At 45.3% G+C, this 17,187-nt stretch overlaps 2 protein-coding genes across 2 annotated transcripts; both read left to right on the top strand.

Moving 5' to 3' along the window:
• Positions 1-958: 958 nt before the first annotated feature.
• Positions 959-13,271, top strand: LOC311203696 (protein PRRC1-like; the record flags this gene model as incomplete). The annotated part of the gene is made up of 9 exons (XM_084278452.1): positions 959-1,052; positions 3,912-4,298; positions 5,237-5,394; positions 7,572-7,674; positions 9,885-10,048; positions 11,479-11,582; positions 11,932-12,034; positions 12,865-12,937; positions 13,129-13,271. The coding sequence occupies 9 exons, from the start codon at positions 959-961 to the stop codon at positions 13,269-13,271; spliced, it is 1,329 nt and encodes a 442-aa protein (XP_084134578.1).
• A 186-nt stretch (positions 13,272-13,457) lies between these two features.
• Positions 13,458-15,369, top strand: LOC311203695 (acrosin-like; the record flags this gene model as incomplete). Its single annotated transcript, XM_084278451.1, has 4 exons — positions 13,458-13,618; positions 13,951-14,216; positions 14,494-14,639; positions 15,010-15,369. The coding sequence occupies 4 exons, from the start codon at positions 13,458-13,460 to the stop codon at positions 15,367-15,369; spliced, it is 933 nt and encodes a 310-aa protein (XP_084134577.1).
• Positions 15,370-17,187: the final 1,818 nt, after the last annotated feature.

Raw genomic sequence — 17,187 nt, 5'->3', positions numbered from 1 at the left:
TCAGTAGCTACTGAGGTAATGGATATGATGGAAAATATTTTCCTGCCAATTTTTCAGACATAAATTCCTTTCTGTAGGGTTTTTATGTTATTAAAATGTCCTTATGGAATTGCTACCTCAGGGAGTGGTACAAACAATCTCGGTCTGGTTTACCAGACTTGGGAGGAAGCAGGGGGTTTTAGGTGACTTCCTCTGCACTGAAGAACAAAAATCTCCAGGTGTTAATCTTAGTCTTTCATCCTCTCCTTTTCATCTCCTGAGGCCTTTCTCTTAATTTAGGGGGTTTTAAATAAGCACATAGCTTTACTTTTCCACAAGTAGTGCACTGTACAGGTGTAGTCAAAGATGCTGGAAGATACTTTCAATGTAATGTGGCCTTCAAAAGAAAAGCCAAAGTTTTCAATTACTGTCACTTCTGATACTCACCAGAGCAGTACGAGACCTGGATTTTACAGGAATTGTGTGCAGTGGAGAACTTGTTCAGTGTAAATGAATGTCATTGTACTTCTAGGTAGGTTGGAAGTAAATTTCCCTGGTTTCTTGTGGCGTGTCTGGAGGTTTCTTTAGCTTCTCCTTTAAGCAGACAGGGTCATAGAGTTCAGGTCACGGAGTCTGGAGCCCTAGGCCCTTGCAAGCTCTGCCACTATGCCTGGTGTTGGAGAAAGTGCTTGCAGTCAGTTTGATGGTGGGTCGGGAGCATCTGTGGCAGTGCTTAAGCTGGAGAGGGCTCCAACTTCAGGGGTAGTTGTGGTTCTTTACGGGCAGAGGGGGGAGACTTCGTTCTCTGTCTCGCTTCTTGCCACCTTTTGCATCCTGTCATGCATCAGCTCTGAAAAGAACAGGTCCTTGGAGTTACTACAGCTCAGTATTGCAGCAAACACTATCCCTATTTCTCAAGATAAGCTTTTTCTTTATTTTCCTTTCTTTTTGTCTTACAGCTTTCTGTAGCTGAAGGAAAATGGTGGAAGAGAGTGGAATAGAGACAACTCCACCCGGTACGCCCCCACCAAACACAGCAGGGGAGACTACAGCTGCTACCACTGCTGCTACAGGTAGGTCATTAGGTACAGAAACTTCCTCAGAAACTCAGTGATATTTATTCATGTCTTTTTAAAGCACAGCAGTTCATCCAGAGGTGTTGGGATCAACCTAGAGAGCTCTTCTCCAGGCTGATGGGAAGAATTTGTTTCTTTCTCATGGCAGTATGGCATACATCTGACAGAGAGTAGTGTAAATGTTTTTATTATTCTTGAAACTTTTTGATGAAGTCATGTGGATGCACTTAGGGTTTTTAAGGACGTGGGGACAGGGAATACTGGCCAGTACAGTGCACAGTGAGATGAGCAGCACAGAAGGGAGTTCAAACAAGTCTACAGTCTTGTGGGGGATAGTGAGAAACGTGGACGATCACTTGGATTTTACTATTGTGGGTGGTAATCAGAGCACTGAATCTGATTTTTCCAGAGTCTGAACCCCATGTGCTTGACTACCGAATGCTCAGTTTTCTGACACATCTGGTAACATTACCTTGAGTCACACTAGTGCCGTGGACTCCCGAGTGGAGCGCTCTTAGCCCCAGGAGGATGTGCTGGGCGATCCATTGGGTGCAGGAAGAAAATACCAGAGCATTCCTTTATAATAGTTTTATCTAAAAAAAGAAGAAAAATCAAGCTTTACTCATATTGAAGATACTTCTTGGCATATATTTCAGAAACCACCAGAGACGTGGTAAAAATGTCTGTAATATTAAATGCAAACAATATGTTGACAAATGGATTTGTCAGGAAATTCTGTTGGAAGGAGACATAGAAAACATTGCTGATGATTATAAGAAACAAGCATGAGAACAGATCACAGTATGGAAGGTTTGCTGTGCAGATGTTCCTAACGTGTTTCTGCTTATGGTTTTTGCTAAATTCTGTTTCAGTAATGAAATACAGAAAGAACAACTTTATTGTCAAATGCTGAAGGAGGGCTGTGCTGGAGAAGCTGCATCCTCAACAGTGAATGATTTCTTTAATAAAAGCCATGTTTTTATTAAGACTGCCTCAGAGTAACCATTGATGGAGTGATTGCTTTGACTAGGCTAAAAATGGATTCTCGAATAAGGTTACCGATCTATTTCCACCCATGACATTTATTGACCGCCTCATTCATAGGCAAGTTACTGCAGCAGTGAAAGTGGAGCTGGTGCACAAAGGGCTACAGGATGCCAGCAGTGTGGTTAACTTTATAGAAGTTCTCTTTAAATAGTAGGGGTTGTTTTTAGCTGCACCTTGTAATGGTAGAGGAAGTGACCGTGAAACTTTTGTGCATCGCACAGAGGTTTGCTGGTTGTCTTGTGGCAAGGGATTTAAATATGGCTTCAGCTTTCTTCTTGTACCAAAACAGACTTGCAGACTCGCTGACATTTTCTGTGATGACAAGTGGCCATCAGCAGTGTGCTACCCAGTAGTTATTTAAAAAAACCCCAAAACACACTTACAGTTTGTCCCTTCAAGATAAAGGTGGTTTATCCCTTCAAGATAAAGGTGGTGTTTTAAGAAGGAGTTACCTACTTCTTTGTAAGAAAGTCATGCGTTTGAGAAAATTGTTATTTGAAAGTGTTTACGTTGTCAATGCATTCCTGTTGCCAAAATCATTGCAAGTGTCACACAAAAAACCCTTTCCACTCTGTATATGTAAATTGGCAAAGAGAATTTCCTGAGCTATGTAAAAATCTTCCAGATGAATTAGCTTTGGTGGATTTTGAGCCCATTTGTTAGGAATACCAAAGTGCAACACCTTCTGATGATTTTTCCAGAAGAATTGAATGACATCAAGGAAGATGAACATTTGCTAGCTGAATTTCAAGATAAGCCTTCATATACTTGATGGCTGGGAGACGAAAACAAATAGCATGGTTTTGTAAGCACATCCAGCAACACCTTTTCATTTGGGTCTGTGTGTCTTTGTAAGGCATTTTTTCCAGGTGTGACAACCATTAAAGCCATAATCGGAATATAGAACCAGACCTCCAAATTGCTGATGTAAAATTAATGAGGCTTCTGTAGTAACATTGCTCACACTACAATATTATTAATGGTATTCTATAGTGTGCTAACCATTAATAACATAACATATTGTTTTATGAATATACTATTCAAATACTAATTTTCAGTGGGAGCAGAAGAGTTTCTTGATCTTTATCTCATCCTTTTAATATTTCTGTTCTGTATGTTTTAAAATCTATGGAATATACTAGGACAGTGGCCCATGTAAGTATTTTGTAGCTATGTTGGGGGTGTGCATGTTCTGTTTTTTATTGACTGGTGTGCGTGATAAAGTTTGGAAACGACCTCCTTACGGTAACTTGGCACGTCACTTGACTGTCATCAATGTTTAGGCTGAGTGCAGTTTCACATCTGAGCTGATCCAACAGCTTAGTGCTGTAAAAACCAGTGTTTTCTGTTTCTCTGGCTTAATTTTCTGTCTAAATTTGGTTTAGAGAACAAAATTGGCTTATCCAAGGATCAGCTGGGGGCCAGACTGAAACACAGAAAGCAGAGCGTTTAGGAGCCTGGGTAGCTGGGTGCCAGGGAAGAGAGGGCTGCCTGGGGCTCAGCGTGCTAGCTGGAAATTTCTGAGGCCCACTTCATCTGCTACAAAATGGGTGGTCAAATGTTGACTCGTCTTTTTAGCTGTGATAAATAGGGTCAGAGAAGAAAAGAGATTCCAGGCTACTATCTCCAGAAATTGAGGGCAATTGGTGGTGGTTGCAAACTCAAGCAGTACTAAACTTTTTTCCATTGAAAGGAGAAAAGCAGACTTGGTCAAAACTTACTTGTAAACTAGCTGAACAATTACATACCTGAATCTCTGAGATGAAGGCTCGGTGTTTCTAAAATTCCATTTGTCTTTTTTTCCCCTAGCTTTGTCCAGTCCCCTTGCTACACCAAGCCTGTCATCTTCTCCTGAGTGCTCAGCACCTCTGGCAGCTGGAGCATCTCCACTTCCTCCTCCTATGATGACTTCATCTTCTTTTCCACTTGTGCCATCTGCAACAGTTTCTACTATGGCGCCACCTCTAACTCCAGCCCGACCTCCAGTTGCCCCTTCGTCTTTTAGTACCTCTGTGTCGCAGTTCTCTACAGCTCCTTCATTAAGCTCTACTGCTGGCTCTGGTCTTCCTGCACCTCCTGCTGGTCCCCCGATTTCAGGATTTTCCATGTCTTCAACATATGATATCACCAGAGGCCACGCTGGTCGAGCACCACAGAGCCCACTGATGCCATCATTCTCTGCACCTCCCGTCACAGGTAACCTTTTGTATATAGACCTTTGTGCTTGTGAGACAGGATGAGGGGTCTCCTGGGTGGCTACTTCAGCAGTCTGCTAGAGTCCCACAAGTTCAGCTTCTTTAGTATTCTTGTGACACTTAATTACTGAGTAGCTGCGCTCGGAGGAATGGAGAATGGCCTTTGAAGTACGATCACGGTGTAGGACAAGAGTCCTCTTCCATAGAGTTCTGCTAGCACTCAGGCTCACAGAAAAGTGTTTGAGAGCAGTATTTTAAAATGTGCCCAGGAAAGCCCAGCTGACCATTTATTTCTGTGTTGCTGCTGTTCAGCTCAGAGGCAATTTTAGCCATTGTATTTCCACGGAATGGTAAGGTATCTCAGGCTGTAATCTCCTAATGGGCAAGTTTTTGTTCTGAGAAGCTCGCTATCTGTAAGAAGTCGTCCGTCACATGAGAGTAGCTTCTCTTTTCTTGCTTCTGGCTACTAAATTGCATCAGGACAGTGAAAAATACTTGCCTGCCATGCAAGCGAGTGCTGTAGTTGCTGAACTGAGGTGATTTTCTACTAGCCTAATGGAAACTTAGCTCTTCAGCTGCAGTTGAGTCAGGCTTTAACCATTGTTTGTGACATGTCTTATAAGCAGTCTGTCCAGAAAGACCTATGGAAATTTGAAGACAATAAAAAGCACCACTCTTAAGCTAACATGTCTTTGTTTAATTTTACACATCAGGTGCAGGTAGGCTCGGTTCTATGAGCAGATATTGTTGAACTCATTCACAGTAGTTGCCTCTGCTAAACTCTAACAAGCAGGATTGTTCTGGGGCCTTCAAGAAATGAAAGGAATCAGCCCAGTATTATTCTATTCTTCCTGTTCATTTTCCTGTAAAACAATTGCATGTTGCTACGGCATAAGAAATGAAACGCAGTACTTGTGTCTTGTTTTTCCCTCTTCCTAGGTGTCTTCACAGATCCTATTACTCAGCAAGCAACTTTCTCTTCCCCTTTGGCTCCTGGAACTGGTTCTGCAATCACTTTTCCTGAGGAGCTTGAAGACCCCAGAGTAGCTACTGCCCAAGGTGGAACACCTGCTGGAGGGCTGTGGGGGTTTATAAAGCTCTGTGGTTTTGTATGTTACCTTTCAGGAGGAACTACCATTTTTTGTTGTCTCTAACAAGATACAACTTTTAAGGGCATGTTGCTCTAGGTCCTGTCTTTCCTCTGTGCTCAGTTGCAAGGTGGCTGTTTTTTGCTGAAACTGTGCTGCTTTCCTTTCCAGAAGAGGAATGACTACATAAATGCAGGCATCTTGGTGCTCGTGACAGGGAGATCCTTCTACCTTAGAGGTTTTGTCACATGCTCTTAAATCATGGGAAATGTCAGAACCTCTTTGATTCTTTGCACATCCTGGGTTTTTTTATCATTTCCTAATGAACTGAATTGTTTTTTTAGGGAATGCAAGTCCTGCCTGTTCTAAACCAAACAAGTCTCCTCAGGGAGAGGGAAATAAGTGTTTCTTCCACTGAGGAGGGGTTTCTTAAGAGGTGTCTGTGGTATTTGGTAGGATTTTTTCTATTCCGCTAGAGGGCACGGAGTGTATAATGCAGAACAGATAATCCTTGTGGTGCGATCTAATCGTAGAGAGGAAATAAGCCGCAACAACTGACAGCATCTCATGAGCCTGTAACCTTTTTGGAGCTGTGACATGCTACATCTGAGTAGTGTTGTGAAGGCTGTGGCAGAAAGATGCAGGGACTGTGTGTGAGCTCTGAGCTGTCTTCAGGAGCAACACGACTATCTGTACTGTAAATCGGAAGGAAGAATCAAGATTGACGTCCCAGTGGGACTGGAGACTTTTGGAGGGGCTTTCAAGGCCTTTTGAAGAAGAAAATCTGGAAGAATGAGTTGTGTGTGACGTGGCAGAGGGAGCCCTCCCTTACTCCAGTCATCTTGACAGTGCTACAGTCTTAAAGAGCAAGATTAATCGTCGATCAGTATGGTGAGAGCAGAGTTGTCGTGCTGCTTTTTTCTAGGGCACGTGTCTTATAATCATAAAAAGACAGCTTCTTTGGTCTTCAAGTGAAAATGTCTTCCAGTCACCATATTCCTCTTGCTTTTTTGCGATAGAAGGTAATGTTCCAGAAGAGAAGGTTTTCCTTGTGACATGATTTTGTAGCCCGTTTGAAAGGGCAGTAGTGAATTAGTTGAAAAGCCAATCTCATCCACGTTATTGTTGCCTGTATACCAGTAGGATCCAGCAAGTGACCTATGTCTGTTTCTGGAGAATGTGTATGATTGACTTCAACCCAAATGTAGATTCTTTGATTGGAGTATTAAATGTTGTACGTGCTCTGTGTTTTCCATGACCTCTGAGAATTTCCTAGGTGGAAGAATGAGGAATCATTAGTTGTACTGAAGCTGTCAAGTGTTGGATGTGTGGAAGCACACGTCAGAGTCAGGTTTTTAAACATCAGACAGAATCTGTGAGGCTTAACTGTCAGTTGTTGCAGAAATGCAAGCTGGATTCTCTGTTGAAGTGCATACACGGCAGTGCTGCAGTTATCTCTGTTTCTGCTCTTGAAATCGATTGAACTACCTTTTTTGCTCTGCTGTTCTTCAGAAATCCAACACCATTCTTTCAGATGTCCCTCAAGGTAGATAATAGGCCAGCAAGACCCTGTCAGTGTTTGTGCTTACATTTAATGAACTTTTAGGTCTGTCAGCAGCTCCACCTGGGATTTGGCTGGAGAAGATAGAGCGTTTTTTCAGCGTTGTTTAGAATCTACTTATAAATTGAGGAATTTCAGCTCAATTTCAGCTGTAAAAATATTTGTTAGTAATGGGCCATTCAAAAATAGGTCCTCTTGTCTGTAAGGTCATAAAAAAGAGGCTCTTCAGTTGGAGTTGTCACAGTTTGAGTCTAGCTACCGAGTCTGATGATAGCTGTAATTAGCATTTGTTAAATGTTCAAGACTTCCCGTCCCAGAATAGGAGGAAATCAAGTGTGTTGCCCACCATCACTGGCAGGCCTGTTTCTGCATTGGTGCGTGAGAGGATGGCGGTGATGATATTTGGCCTTTGCTGTATCCGGAAAGTCACGCACTCCTAGTCACGTCTTGCAGCATTTGTGCTGGGGAATGAGATGCACCAGGCATTACAAAGTGTAAATGTGGTAAGAAGACCACGAAGCAGCTTAATACTTGGGTTTTGTTTGGTTGGTTTTTAACTGTGCTATTGTGAGTTTCTTGGGGAAAAACGAGAAAATAATATGGAAGTCTGTTTGCTTATGTTTAGGGTGTAGCTGAGAATCCCACGGTGAAGTCTGTTCTTGATAAACCCAAACATTCAGTGGAGACCATGATTACACCGCTGGACCCTGGCATGGTTCCATATATCAGTAAGTATTTGTGACAAACCATTAAGTAATGCATAGAATGTTAGATTAATGTAACAGCACTTGAAGTTTATCTGGAGAGTGTGTTAATTCTGTCACAGTTACGTGGTGATTTCTCAGGTGCGTTGTCCAGTGAGACTCTCACTCTGCAGGCTGATTTTTTTATGTGCGTCTTAAGGTTCATTTACTTGTGTATTCTGCTGTAGTTTAGGTAGTAGCATAGTAATACCCTTCAGTTCAGGTTGTGAGAGATGAGCAAGTTACAGAGAACAAAACGGTGACAAGTCCTTGTCTGTAATCTGGAAGTCACATACTTTTTTCCCTCCCTGTTTCTCTGTTTGAGGGAGTGATATGGAATTGAGTTTAAAATATGCTGTATGTGTTCTGTTGGATCTGGTGATTAAATCCCGGTGTGTAAGGTATCGCACTGAGGGTCGACAAGCCGAAAGGTAAGCGTGCTCACAACAGTGTTTACATCGCTTTTGAGGCTTTCTTCTGACTTTCAGCTGTTCTGCTTTTCTAGCCCAACAGTATTTATACTATTTTAGGAAGCTCAGCAAACTTGAAGCAGTTCCTGAAACACTTGGGAAGAACATTGAAAAGGCTAAAACAGTCTAATAAAGTCTCAACTACCAGAGGGGAGGTTGTGGGGAGGTGGGCAATGGTCTCTTCAGCCAGGTGAGAGGAGATAGGAGAAGGGGAAATGGCACAAAGCTGCGCCAGCAGAGGTTTAGATTGGATATTAGAAAGAAATGTTTACTGAAAGGGTTGATGATCTACAAAGGTCTCTTCCAGTCGTATGATTCTGTGATTCTGTGAAGTATTGCTGAGCATTGAGCCTGGAATGAAAAGCATAGTATCTCAGTTAGAGCTTTAAAATGAATAGGAAGGAGCAGCATTGTGGTAGTCACAATTTTGTGTTTTACTAAAGTACATTCATGTCACGTCTAACTGAGCTGAGATTTCTACAATTTGTCAGAGTACTGGACAGGTTTTATGGGTTGGGTTTTTGTTTGGCTGGTTTAGGTGTTTTTTCCTTGCTGTGTTTTGTTTGTTTGGTTTGTTTTGCTTTTTGCTTTTTGCTTTTGTTGCAGCAGTCTGGTGAGCAGTCCTCCTTCTTAGTTGTGCTAGTGCTGCTCTTTGCATGTAGGTGAAGCTGGTCAGGAAACTGATGAGGCAGAGAAGAAAGCATTAACACCTTTGTGCGCTTTGTTTTTCTGAGCTGTCACTCAATTGGACCTGTGGTGTGATCCAGCTGACCACATTGCTGCACCATTGTACTAAAGCAGTGGGCAATATGTGGAATAAAACGGGATCATCTCTCATAGGGGGAAAGGGTGAATCAGCTTGGTCTCGGTAGTCTGGGGAAGACTTAAGGGGGGATCTGGTCAATACTCCTAAATATCTGAAGGGAGAATGGGGCCAGACTCTTTTCAGTGACAGGACACGGGGTAATGGGCACAAACTGGAACGCAGAAGGTTCTCTTCCATTCCCTACCATTCTTTGATTCTCTTGAGTGCATCCAGGCAGCTTCTGAGTATGTTTGAGGATGGAGACTTCCTCGTGGTTCTGGACAACCTGTGCCAATGCTTGGTTACCTTCATGGTTAAAAAGATCCTTCAGATGTTTGTATGGAACCTCCTTTGTTTCAGTTTGTGCCCATTGCTTCTGCTCCTGTCCATGGGCACCACCAAAAAGAGTCTGGCTTCTTCCTCTTTGCAGGCTCCCTTCAGATATGTGTACAAATCAGTGAGATCCCTCTGGCTTTATCTTCTGCAGGCTGAACGTGCCTATCTCTGTCAGTCTTTCCCCCTAAAAGAGAGATTCTAGCCCAGTGGTTCATCTAGTTCAATATTCTGTCTTCAGCAGAAGCAGCAGGAGGTGAATGTCAGGATTATTCTTCTAAATCCATGAGTTGTCATCTTAAATGAGCACTATGCTTTGTTTCAGGTGCAGAATACGCCTCAGTTCCTGTTGTCCTTTTTTCATTGATGAATCACTTAGGAAGTAAAAGTTAGGTGACTAGCTAAATTAAGTGACTTCTGCTTCAGGAAAGAACTTTTGTGCAACGTGTGAGAAAGAGAAAACCAACTGAAGCATAGTCTTAAGATGTAGAATGTATTTAAACTGGCTTGTAATGGGAATGAAGAATAGTACACGCTCATAGATATACATCTCTCTCTATATATATACACACACCTGTGTTTTACAGAAACTGGGAGAGAACTGGACATAGTGGTTACTTCTACCAAAGAGGTGAAAGTTGCAGCCATTCGAGATGCCTTTCAAGAAGTCTTTGGAATGGCCGTTGTTACTGGAGAGGCTGCGCAGTCTAACATCGCACCCCAACCTGTGGGCTACGCTGCAGGTTTAAAAGTAAGTACTAAAGTACCTCCAGCACAGAGAAGGGCAATGGAAACGTAGGATGAGAGAGTGGTTTGGTTTGGAAATGACCTTACAAATTGTCCTCAGTAGAGGGGGCTGAAACTCTCTGCACTAGACCACACTGCTCAAAGCCACATCGAGCCTGACCTTAAGCACTTCCAGGGATGGGGCATTGACCCAGAAAAATCTGATTTTCCCTAAGGGGAATGTCAGTCTGTGGCATTGGGAGACTTCTCCTTTTCTTGTTTTTGGTGTAACTTGCCGCCTGTTCCGTTAGATCATTCTGAAGCTGCTTGTTGGAATAGCCTTTGGGGTTCTTGTGCAAACGCGGTCACAGCAGTGAAGAACATTTATGTCCATTTTCTTCTAAAGCAGTTGATTGCCATCACATCTGGCATGCATTGTGATATGACTGTAGCTTGAAAGTGTATCAGACATTTGTTCTTAGTCTGTCACTAGCACAGTACTTTGGGATGAAAACTAAACATGAGAAATTGAATAGGAAAAATGTAATCAGAAGTTAAGAGAGCCTTTGAGACTGGGTTGTCTCCCAACTAATTCTGTAGGTGAAAGACAGGTTGATCAACACTTGCCAAGGATCTTCCTGAACAGCTCCATTCTTACATTTAGTATGTAGGAATTCATTGTGCAGCTTTTCAAACAGCTGTGCTGGCCCAGAAGAAGAGTTAGCAAGGGTTGTTTCACCACCTTTTAAAAATACACAGTTGTTCCTTGTATCTAGGTGGAACCATCTCCTTGGCCAATACCTAAACCCAGTGACACCAACGATTTTGTATTCTGTTTCTTCAATGTAAGCAAACCATTTCCTCCATAAAAAGGAGGTATTTTCTCCTAACTGCTGTGGCAGCATTCACAGCGGAGTGAAGCTTATCCTCATAACAATGTATTAGCTGAAACAATTTTATATGGAGGTAAAGGAGAAAAATAGACATGTTGCTTTACCTGATTAGCTACTGCAGCGTAGTGGTAATAGTGTTTGTATGGCAACTCAGAGTGAGAACAGGGTTGGAGTAAATGATTCCTTAGCTGGATAGGTACCAGAACAGAGAGGGTCTCTTCACTGGACAGAGTTGGTCCAAAGCTCTGAAAGGATCAAAGCACAACAGATCTTAAGATGCAAAAATGTTGATGTGAGTAACAGGATATATTCTGATACTTCAGTGAGTTTTATCATAGCTTGTGTTACTGTTTGAGATTCCTGTTTGGGAAAGGCTATGGTGCTTTTTCATGACTTTTGTTTCTTGTTTTTCTACTGTTGATAAAAAGAGTAATTTTTCAAAATCGCTGTTTTCTGTTTAACTTGAAAATTCTGCTCCAGAGGGGTTTTTTGCACTCATCTCTGAGTGTTGTATGATGTGATTGAAAGAGAATGTTGTCTAACAGATCATGTTCCCATGTAGGGAGCCCAAGAAAGAATAGACAGCTTGCGCCGGACTGGAGTAATCCATGAAAAACAGCCTGCTGTATCGGTAGAAAACTTCATTGAGGAATTGCTTCCTGACAAGTGAGAACTTGAAATATATCCCTGAGGTGGGGAGAGGGCTGTTTCTCATTGACTCAAAGGGTCTTGCTTCCAGTGCTTTAAAGAAAAAAATGTCATTTATATGTAGACACATATAAAATACATGAAACAACAGGAACCATAGAATTCTTTAGATGGGAACACAGGCACTACAGTTTTTCGTATATACATGAACTGATACATGCAAATTTGATTTGAAAAATGCTGGGATGCCTTGATGTAAGTCATTGTTACATTTTTAACTACAGTTGTACTAGAGGTTGTAAAACGGTCATCATTCAAGGGCTAACATGTTTCTTTTCAACAGACTCTAACTTGGCTGTAATTGCAGGTGGTTTGACATTGGATGTCTGATTATCGAGGATCCAATTCATGGAATTCATCTGGAAGCTTTTACCCAAGCAACACCAGTGCCTTTGCAATATGTTCAGCAGGCGAGTTTTCTGTTTTCTTATTAAAGTTGGATTAAGACTTAGGATTTAAGATTTAATTTATGATGTCAGCTCTTACTGGTAGTAGCTACACTTGAATTTCTTAGTTTATAAAATGAGGATCAAAAATATTTTTGAGTCATGCATTGCCTAAAAATCTTCAGGCCTTTGTAGAAAAGCAGTTCTCCCTTGGGAGTCTTCATTCTGCAGTACATGGCACTTGAGCCGCTGATTTTAATTCTTGTTAAAGAAGAAGAAATATTCCAAGAAGTTAACCAAGGAAAAAATAACCTCAAAGTACTCCCTCAGAAAAGGAAGTACAGCTTTAATTATTGAATTGTTGTCATCAATCTGATTCCATGACTCACAAATGTTTAGATAGATAAGAATCCTCACTCTTGCTTAGGTTCAGAAGGAGGTCTTGTAGCTCAAGTAATGCACTAAGCAAGTGCACCTAGGAGGTGCAGTAAGCACTCTTACCCGTCCAAAGGCTCATTTTCCTTTCTTTAGCTTACTTCCCAGATGTGTTTGAGTGTCATCTAATGCCAACAAAATGGCATCACCAGTGAGGTGTCTGTGTGAGCACGTTAGCAATTGAGCAGAGCAGGCTTCTTATCAGTCCTTCCTTCCGCCCTTCTTCAAAAGCAGAGCTGTTAGCAAAGCAGGTCAGTACGTTTACCCCTAAACTAAAGAGTGTCAAAGCACTGACCCAAACACATTTCTGTCCCCATGAAAATTTATCTTTATGGGTAACCCCAGGGGTGTCCAAGCACCACTTCTGTCCTCTCTTCAGCTTGGAACGCCCCCATGCTGCCCCTCCCCTCGCCCCATAGGCTGTGCCTAGCACCTGGAACCAGTGGATCTGTGACATCAGCCCTGCGGCCAAGGGCACCCCAGGCAACGGGAGTACTGTGAGCACTCTGTCAGCTGCTGCGCTGTGGGTAACAAGCTCTGCTTGCTTCTTGCAGCTACCACGTTCTCCTGCTGCTCCTCCTGACAGACATGAAACTGCTCTCCTTCCTCATTTTGCTGTCCTTGTGCTGGCCTGTGCAGGGCACATGGGATACCTGCTGGTAAGTGGCCCTTGGCTCTTGAAGGTAGCATGGGCAAGCCTTATGGGATTCACTGGAGGGTTTCCACTTGTCCCCCATGGTCACGCCACGGCTTCCTGAACCCCCTGTGGGGCCCTCGGATCTTTGCCAGCACCCAGGCTGCTGGCACCGCTTGTCTACGGGGCTAAAGCCAAAACAGAGGCAGATGGGTGCACGCTCCATGGCGTTCCCTGGCCCTCCTGTCCATACAGCACCTTGCGGGGAGGGAAGACGGCTGACCTTCAGCCTGAACAGCAGCAAGTCATTGAGCAGGACAGTAACGATCTTCTGCTTACAGGACCTGCGGGCACCGGCCCATGGCCTGGAACTCAGGCATGTCGCGTGTTGTGGGCGGCAGAGATGCCCAGAAGGGAGCCTGGCCCTGGATTGTGAGCATCCAGAATCCCTGGAACGTGGGCACAGGGCATATATGCGGAGGCTCCCTGATCCACCCACAGTGGGTCCTTACAGCAGCCCACTGTTTCATCAACGTCTGGTAAGGAGGAGTAGGGAACAGCACACAACACTCCCAGCTGCCCTGCCCACAGCACCTCAGGCTACCCTCACCCCATCCCGTTCCATTCGCCCGCTGGACACCCACTGTCTGGACTCTCCCCAGCCCAGCTCAGGAGAAAGGTGGGCTCACGCCACTGCTTCCCAGCAGCCTCCAGCTCCAAGTTCCTGGTGCCCAAGGCGTGCTAGGGTGGTTGGGCCCTCTGTAGCACCACTTTCCTCTCTGCCTTGTCAAGAGCAGGTGGCAGACAACGGCTGGGCTGTGACAGCACGTAGCTCCGCTGGCTCTGAGTGCTCTCTCTGTCTGCCTTCCAGGGACGTCAGCATGTGGCATGTGGTCATCGGTGCCACGCAGTTGACGCGGCTGGGTCCTGAGGCACAAGTGCGCCGTATCATGCAGGTGATTGTTCACGAGCACTACAGCAACATCACACAGAAGAATGACATCGCGCTTATGGAATTGGACCAGCCTGTCCAGTGCAATGACTACATCCAGCTTGCCTGTGTGCCTGATGCCTCGCTGAGAGTTTCAGAGCTGACCAACTGCTATGTCAGCGGCTGGGGCTCCACAACTGCAAGATGTGAGTTCCTGAGCACTCCTTGTGTCCTGAGAGCAAGCATGGAACACTGGGGAGGCGGGCTGGGCTTTCAGGCAGCAGAGGCGAAATGTCGACACAGTCAGGTTGCATGGGGATGTGTGCCTAGAGAGAGGAGGCGGGCCTGACCCATTAGTCAAAGCAAGACACAAAGCAAACACTGCTACAGTGCATTCTGGAGGCCAAGCCAAGCCCTAGGCAAGGGGCTTACCCAGACCAGGGAGGAGAACCAGGAATGAGCTTCTGCATTCTTTGCTCACAGCTGCAGAAGCCACCGACAGGCTGCAGGAGGCCAAGGTCTACCTCATCGACATCAAGCAGTGTAACAGCAGCAACTGGTACCGAGGGGCCATCCACAGCCACAACCTGTGTGCTGGTTATCCCCAGGGTGGCATCGACACCTGCCAGGTAGGAGTCTGCGACAAACCGGTCCCCAGCACCACTAGCAGCCCTGTCACAACAGCCCAAAGTTCTGCTGGCATGGGCTTTGCCTGGCAAGTCACCTTCCCAGCACTGCTGGGACTTGCCTCTCCTTCCCCATGAGCATGTCCTTGTCCGGTGCCCCACCTTGGCCCACCTAGGGCTCTTGATAGCCTGTAGGCCCACATCCCAGTCCTGGCAGATGAGTCTTCTGTGCATCCAGCATCACTGCGCGGAGCTGAGGGAGAGTCAATCCCCTCAGAGGCAAGAGGGGGATCTCTGGCTCATGGGAAGGAGCTAGCCATAGTGCTGACAATGGCCACCCAACACCACCTTCATGCTCTCTCCTTCCCCTCAGGGTGACAGTGGTGGCCCCCTTGTCTGCCAGGACAAGAATGCCGAGTACTTCTGGCTCGTGGGATTGACCAGCTGGGGCACAGGCTGTGCAAGAGCAAGGCGGCCTGGCATCTACACGTCCACCCAGCACTTCTATGAATGGATCCTGGTCCAGATGGGAGCCAGCTCGGCATTCAGGAGTACCCCAACAGCACAGGCATGGAGTCACTTCCTCACCACCTCAAGACCATGGCAGAAGCCAGCCCCAACACCAGCTCCAGCGGGTGGGCCTACCTCCTGCCCATTTCCCATTGAGAAACTGGTGCAGTTCTTCACTGGGGTGCGGGAGCTCCTGCGGGGCATGTGGGAAGACAAGGCATGAGGAAGCAGGAGGGACAGCGTCCAGGCTGGGCAGCATGGTACCACCGCTGTCTGCTGCTGGGCCAATGGCCTCTGATACGCAGCGTCAGAGGCCTGCTCTGTCTCGCCCACATTCCTCAGGGTTTCACACAGTTGCTGATTTCAGCCCAGTTCTTGAAATAAAGTTGCCCATTTTCACTGTTCACCAAGCTTCGGACAAGTCTCCTGGGAAAGGGCAAGTGCTTCCATGTTCCTCGCAGCCAAAATCCAGCCACAGTCACATAGGGCACAAAGGGGAAGAGTCACTCCAAAGGCCTGCAACCATGTCAGCTCAGAGAGGAGGTTGCTCGCAGCCATGGTGGGTTGGAGCAACCTGTCATCACCCAGAGGTGAGAAAGAAGAGCAGAGGTTTAGGATTATTTCCATGTCTCTACAGAGACGGGTGCTAGGTGGCAATTCCACCAAACTAGCCCCCTACACACAGAATTTACAACCTGTATCTCTTGTTACAGGATTAGAAAAGCCTGCCTAAATTTCCATTAATTGGTGAGTAATTAACGCATCAAGCATAGTCAAATTAGCAGGCATGCTGCTTGAAGGTGCTGGACTGGGGCGTTTACACAGGCCTTGAGCTGGGTGGGTGGTTGTGATCTCCCCCTGCCACCTGTCCCTTCCGCCCAGTTTCTGTTGCCTTCAGGCATCTCTGGATGTGCCCCAGCTGTTGCACCTGCAGCGGCAGGATGTTTCCTCTTGAGTCGCTGAGGAGAAGGGCTCTGGAGTGGGAGACCGCATTGAGGGACCCTTCCTGAAAGCGGCAAGGCTGGGCACAGAACCACGAGGGTAAAAAAAGCGAAGGGAGAAAGGTAGAGAGAGAGAGGCACCCAACTTCCCCCTCGCCCACCACAGCAAGACCCCCTGACCGCATGGTGCGGTGACTCATCGGAGGCGGAGCTAAGGGTGATGGGGGAATAATCCCTCTTGATACATCCCTTTGAGCAAGAAATCAGGAAAGCATGGCAGTAGACCTGTGTGGATGAGCAGGGAGCTCATGAGTAACCTCAAAGGGAAGCAGAAGGTCTATGAATTGTGGAAAAAGGGTCTGAGCACCTGGAAAGAATATAGGAATGTTGTGAGGGCCTGTAGGGATGCGTCTAGGAAGGCTAAAGGCCACCAGGAAATCAAACTGGCAAGGGACATAAAGGATAATAAAAAGGGTTTTTTTTAGATATGTGAATAGTAAGATGACCAGGGATAATGGGAGTCTACTGCTGAATGAGAAGGGTGTCCTGGTTATGGGGAATGCTGAGAAGGTGGAGATACTGAATGCCTTCTTTGCTGTCTTCACTTCAAAGGCCCCTCGGGACCCCCAGCACTGGAAGTAAGTAATAGAGTTTGGGAAATGAAGAGCTTCCCTCTGTTTGAGGTGGGGGTGGTCCAGGAGGGTCTCAAAAGAATTAATGCACATAAATCCATGGGCCCGGATGGGATGCATCCATGTGTCCTGAGGGAGCTGGCAGAAGTGATTGCTGAGCCGCTCTCTATCATCAGCAGTGTGCTACCCAGTAGTTATTTAAAAAAACCCCAAAACACACTTACAGTTTGTCCCTTCAAGATAAAGGTGGTGTTTTAAGGAGGAGTGATCTACTTCTTTGTAAGAAAGTCATGCGTTTGAGAAGGTGTTTTGAAAAGTGGTATTTGAAAGTGTTTACGTTGTCAATGCATTCCTGTTGCCAAAATCATTGCAAGTGTCACACAAAAAAACCTTTCCACGCTGTACATGTAAATTGGCAAAGAGAATTTCCTGAACTATGTAGAAATCTTCCAGATGAATTAGTTTGGG

Source organism: Gallinula chloropus (genome assembly GCF_964237585.1).
Source record: "Gallinula chloropus genome assembly, chromosome: Z".
Taxonomy (NCBI): Eukaryota; Metazoa; Chordata; class Aves; order Gruiformes; family Rallidae; genus Gallinula; species Gallinula chloropus.
This window is presented reverse-complemented; position numbering and strand designations above follow the sequence as displayed.